Source organism: Zeus faber, assembly GCF_960531495.2.
Source record: "Zeus faber genome assembly, chromosome: 5".
In the NCBI taxonomy this organism is placed as follows: Eukaryota; Metazoa; Chordata; class Actinopteri; order Zeiformes; family Zeidae; genus Zeus; species Zeus faber.
In genome coordinates this window covers 4,284,512-4,290,293 of record NC_137192.1, presented here as the reverse complement: position 1 = coordinate 4,290,293, position 5,782 = coordinate 4,284,512, and the positions used below count along the sequence as shown (strand labels likewise).

Below are 5,782 nucleotides of genomic sequence, written 5' to 3'. Positions count from 1 at the left end.
GTGATTGTCCAGTGTGCTTTTGGTATGTGGGATACTGGTACTTTTCACATAGATTTTGTGTGCATAATGGTTTTGGACATGGTGCAACACTAATTTGCCATACCAAAAAATAAATAAATAAGGAAAATGCTTGTACACCAGTCTGGCTGCAGTAAAACCAGCCAAGGCTTTTCTTGGACCAGTGTCCTTCAGAACTCTTTTTTTCTGGGGACCGCTTCTTCAAAATGGCAACCCATCGCCGCCCAATTAACAATGGACCACATTTATAAACTGTAAGTGGAGAAAATTTGTGCATTTACGAAAACTTCAAAAAAATTTTTTACAGCCATTTCTATGACATTTCACTGCATATATCCATGAACGTATGTATATGTATGTGACAAATAAACCTCTTATACTATTATACGTATTATGCGCTGTATGCTCAAATTGAATTTTATTTTCACCAATATTAACAGCGTGTAGCCTACATTCTCACAATACATTCAGTGCTATGGTAATCACAACACTGAATGTTGAAGACTAAAGAAGAAATTATGCTATATATTCGATTCTTTTGGCGACCCAATTAAAATCTCCTGTGTCCCAGACTTTGGGAAAATGCTGCTTTAGAACAATATTACAATTTTTACACTTGTTTGTCTGCGTCTAAATACGAAAAGCAGATGCGGAAACATAGAATAGAACTTTTGACATGACTTTCCCATTTGGGGATATAGTAAGAAATATAATAATGATATACTGTATATTCTACTTTGAATATCAACTTTCATTTGAAACTTCTACACAGTAGAGACCATTTCCATGTTTGGATTTTACTGAATACCAATACTTGACAGCAAGCGAAATTTCCGCTGCAGATATAAAATAAGAAAGGACTGACAAAGGTGGATTTTTTTTAACTCTGTCATTTATTAGAGTAATATTCTATGTCTGTGAAAGACATCTATGCACACCCACCCCCCCCCAACCCAACCACTTTCTATGTATAAAGTTAAACGGACTGTATAAATTGGTCCACGACAAGTGATTCAGGCTATAAAATGTGTATATTTATGAGTAAAGGAGGGCAGTTCTGTGCTTTCACTGCTCCTCTTCCAGTTCCTCAACCACCTAATCCTTCTCCATGTAATGCAGAGGGGCTTTTAAACCTGACAGAAACACAGCACGGCTCAGATTCTGCTGATGTAAATCTGTACTTGAAGCATAAATATTTCTTTCCAAACAAAAAAGGGGTCGACGCATGAAAAAAAAAATAAAATAAAAATAAAAACAGAACACCAAACCTTTAAGAGAATGATTGAGCGGCATCTCAAAAGTAGAAATATCACCAATAAAGTGGGGAGGGGAACATAATATTGAGGAGAGTGTAGCAACCAATTTCCAAAAACGGGTTCATATAAATACTGTCACAAGCGGTCCATCGAAAACTCCTGAAGTATAGAAACCAGCCATGCGCGGCCATGGCTCTCGGGCTCTCATGTGATGTCCTTCTGTCGTGGCGGGCGGTGGATGTTTCTCACCACGCATTTCACCATCCACTCTATGCCTTCATTGACCCCATCCCTGCAAGAGAAGGACTTGTTACTGTGACAGAAATTATAGGGTCGCTTTAATCTGCAGTTTGTCAGTCGGTGGTTTTAAAGAAAGAGGCAGACAGACGTTGATTTTTACTTGTACAAGGGTCGGATCAGAGATGTGCTAAGGAGCGGCTCTCTGAGACGAACAGATTATTTTGGGAAGTCAGAAACGATATATCAGTTTGGCATCACAGATTCGAACATGTTCAAGATAAGGTCAACTCTGTGATGGGCGAAGGAGTGGAGTGGAGGGGTGTTGTTCCCGCTCTTGCAGCCGCATCGCAGTGAGGCCTAAACACTAGTAGCTTTGTCTGGACCGTTTGTGGGAATTAACACTGTGTGCTGAAAATAAAGATATGTGACTGGGGTTATATGAGGTTGTGTTCCTCATTATGTGTGTGCAAATATGTTAATGGGATTACATAGATTTAGATATATTGTGACACTATATTGTTACATTTAGACCTCTTACTCTGTGTCGTGTCTTAGTAATGACTTATGTGACAAGACAACACGACAGTTTGGAGTTTTTGGGAGGGCCTTACCCTGTCAAGGCAGTGCAGGGCTGCACCAGACAGTCCCGCTTGCCTATCTTTGGTGCACAGTCACTGAAGGCCGTTTTGATGTCGGGCACGGACAAACAGTTCTGGAAAAACAGAAATGACAAAGCATTATGTTCTGGAACTGAAGGATGAACTGAGTACAGTATGTAGAACACTTGTCTACATTTTGGCATACTAACGGCTTGGTTCACACTCACGATAAAATTGCAACTGGGTTCATTCTGGAATTACAAATCAATTCAAAGACTTTCAAGTACTTTTAAGCACATTTTTTTCATTTTGAAAGACTTCACGCAAAAAACAAAAACAATCAATTTCCAATGTGATCTTTATTAATGAAAATATAATATAATCTTACACTTGACACTTATTTGCAGTTGGCGCCGACCGCCGACTGCAAATTTCCACGGTCGTATCTTGGAGCAGTCGGTCGTAAGTCGATACAAATTTTCCCTATCGCTACTCGTATGTTGGAATTGTTGTAAGTAGATGCAGTCGTAAGTCGAGGTACCACTGTATATCTATTATTGTACTGTATATATCCATTGTCAACTACTATTATAAGTGTCTAATTTCTAACCATACTGGATTAAATTTCCCCGGCATAATCTATATCGTTAAAGTGATTCTGGAAAAAGTTTATTACGTTATGATTTGAATAACAAAACTAGGGGGAGGTTTTCAATGATTGTATTCTTTTCAAGGACTTTTCAAGCACTGCAGCACAAAGTGGTTCTGTGGACGGAATTCAAGTACTTGAGGTACCTCAAGCAGCCAGTAAGAACCCTGTTGCAAACTTTCAGCGAATCAGGTTTTGCAGTGTTTTGAGTCAATGCAGTCGAAACGGTCTCCGGTTACGAGCCAATTGCATCCTGCTATAGCAATGGCAGGTCAATAGCATGTCAATAGATTATAGTCATTATAATAATAATAATAATAATAATAATAATAACTTAAATTTGTATAGCGCCTTTCAAAGAACCCAAGGTCGCTTTACAGGAGAGGGGCAATGGGGAGGGGCAATGGGGAGGGGCAGATTAAGGGAGAGAGGAACAAAAACAAAACTAACTAATGGGGAAAGGCCATGGTAAAAAGGTGGGTCTTGAGAGTTGTTTTGAAAGTGTCCAGGGTTGAGGCGTTACGGATTACGGGAGGGAGAGAGTTCCAGAGGGTGGGGGCTGCCACGCTGAAAGCTCTGTCCCCAAAATTTCGTAATCTGGTATGGGGGATGGACAGCAGACCCATGTTTGAGGACCGCAAGTTCTGGGATGGAGTGTGCTGGTGGAGGAGGTCGGACAGGTATTGGGGGGCGAGTGCGTGAAGGGATTTGTATGTGAGGAGGAGGAGTTTGTAGGAGTTGCGGAACTTCACCAGGAGCCAGTGGAGGTGGATGAGGGTGGGAATGATGTGCTGCCAGGGCTTGGTGTGGGTGAGAACCCTGGCAGCTGAGTTCTGCACATACTGGAGCCTGTCCAGGGCTTTGCTGGAAACCCCGGACAGGACTCCGTCACAGTAGTCCAACCAGGAGGTGATGAAAGTGTGGATGAGGTTTTCAGCCACGGAGTCTGAGAGTGAGGGACGGAGACGGGAGATGTTTTTGAGGTGATAGAAGGCGGACTTGGTGATGGATCTGATGTGTGACTGAAAGGAGAGGGTAGAGTCCAAGACTATAGGTATTCCATTATATGGAAGCCACAAGGCACAATTGTGGTCAACATAAATAAATGTACGACTTTATTTTATTTGCCATTGGAAACAGGGCCGCTGAGACACAATGAGCGGATGCATGACGCAGTTGAAGCACAGGAGACCCCTAACACAGGTAAGCAAAGCAAATGTTGTTGATCTATTAGGACAGGAAAAAATATCTCACGTACCGCTACATCCTGCTTATTGGCCAGGACGAGCAGCGGGACACCTTCCAGGACCTCGCTGCTGATCATTTTCTCTGGAACAGACATCAAAACATGGCCGTCACTTAAATATTCATCTAACAGAGAAACACAAACCTCGAAAATAACAAATCTAAAAGGTATTACCCACCGAAGGCCTCCTTTGATTCCGACAGACGCCCTTCGTCAGTTGAATCTATGACGTAGATCACCCCGTGGGACTCTGCGTAATACTACAAGATGTAGAAAAAGAAAAGGCCGTCAAAGACCACCCAATTTTACGACTGTCAGGATTTTACTGTTTCTTGAGCAGAATGTTGTTAACTTGTGGGCGGCAGATGTAAATAATGAAAGTAGCACACCATTCTGTTTCTAATTGGGATAATTAATGCATATCAACTAAATCTTCTTCAACACTAGATAATAGGATGTGAGACAAGTGTTTTGATCTGCAGTTTCCTAAATCTGGAAGCTTTTGTCCCCGCATTTAAAAAGTACTTAGCATAATAATTTGTACTAAATATACTAAAAGTAACTTTTTCAAGAACGGAAACACGAAACAACCTAAACTTACAACGGTAGCTTCTATCCAACTGTAACATCTGCAAGTTCAACTTGAGAATATGATATTGGCTCCTCGTTTACTTACTTTGTCCCACAAAGACTGAAGCTCCTCCTGACCTCCGAGATCCCAGAACATGAGGCGAGCCTTGCCCACGTCAATGGTTCCAACTGTCAAGAGGAGGAGATCAGACATCCACATGAAGCAATTTACTTGGATGTGGGAAAATATGCACACACACTCTATAAGGTGCAGACGAAATAACATTAACCAAACTACTTCAGTAGAAGAATACTATAATGCACAAATGGGTACATTTGTATTTAGCATAACCTTACTATTCAGGCCAACTGTAGTGGTGATCTTTGACAAAGTCATCCCCTTGTAGTTCTTGCTGAACTTTGTTTTGGTCTGCTCCAGAAAGGTCTGTGGAAAGACAATAGATTGGGTTAAAAAAAATTAAAGTGGTTTAAATGGATGTCACTGCTTATGTCAATGACTTTCCCGACGATGACCTGGTAAGTAATTAAAAAGGAGAACACCAAGCAGACAGTTGCTTATGCAGCGTAAAACTGAAACAACAAAATAGATTCTTTTGGATGTTGCCAACGATCCGATCGCTGCCTACCGTTTTCCCCGCATTGTCCAGTCCCAGGATCAAAATGCAGTATTCCTCTTTCTGGAACATGTATTTGTACAACCCAGATAGCAGCGTATACATCTTCAAAGAGATTGTAAACAATGGACTTGCTAACTGTGGCTAACGCTATTCAGCTAGCTTATACGTGAGGCCAAAATGAGCGACAGACATAACCGTAGCATCATGGTGGGTCGAGATGGATTATGGGCTTTATACCTACATGTTAAATAAAATCGGAAACCCCAATAAGCGAACGAATTGAATTACTTCTTGAAGTGTTTTCGTTTAGTGATCTCTAAAGACTGGATGCTAATATTGCTGTTACGTGTAGTCAAACACGGAAGTAGGAGGGGCTACCTATGGACTCGTGCTGCATTCATGGGAATTCCGAATTCGGGAAAACTGGACTTCCTACTTTGAAAAGGTGCAAATAAACAGCCATTAAGTAAGAATCCTAAATCAAAATTTCGGGGGGGCTCATCAGACGTGATGTCTCAGATCTTCAGCACCCACTAGAGCGACTTGCGGCCGAGTGTGACGCGGTG

General features: G+C 41.4%; 1 protein-coding gene across 1 annotated transcript; it reads right to left on the bottom strand.

Annotated features, from left to right (window-relative positions):
- Positions 1-881: 881 nt before the first annotated feature.
- arfrp1 (ADP-ribosylation factor related protein 1) lies at positions 882-5,578 on the bottom strand. The gene is made up of 7 exons (XM_080000713.1): positions 5,226-5,578; positions 4,936-5,023; positions 4,685-4,767; positions 4,187-4,268; positions 4,021-4,091; positions 2,126-2,226; positions 882-1,566 (listed from the first exon to the last, which is right to left on the bottom strand). Exons 1-7 carry the CDS (start codon positions 5,316-5,318, stop codon positions 1,479-1,481), a joined length of 606 nt encoding a protein of 201 aa, XP_079856839.1. The 5' UTR covers positions 5,319-5,578; the 3' UTR covers positions 882-1,478.
- Between the last annotated feature and the right edge of the window lie 204 nt (positions 5,579-5,782).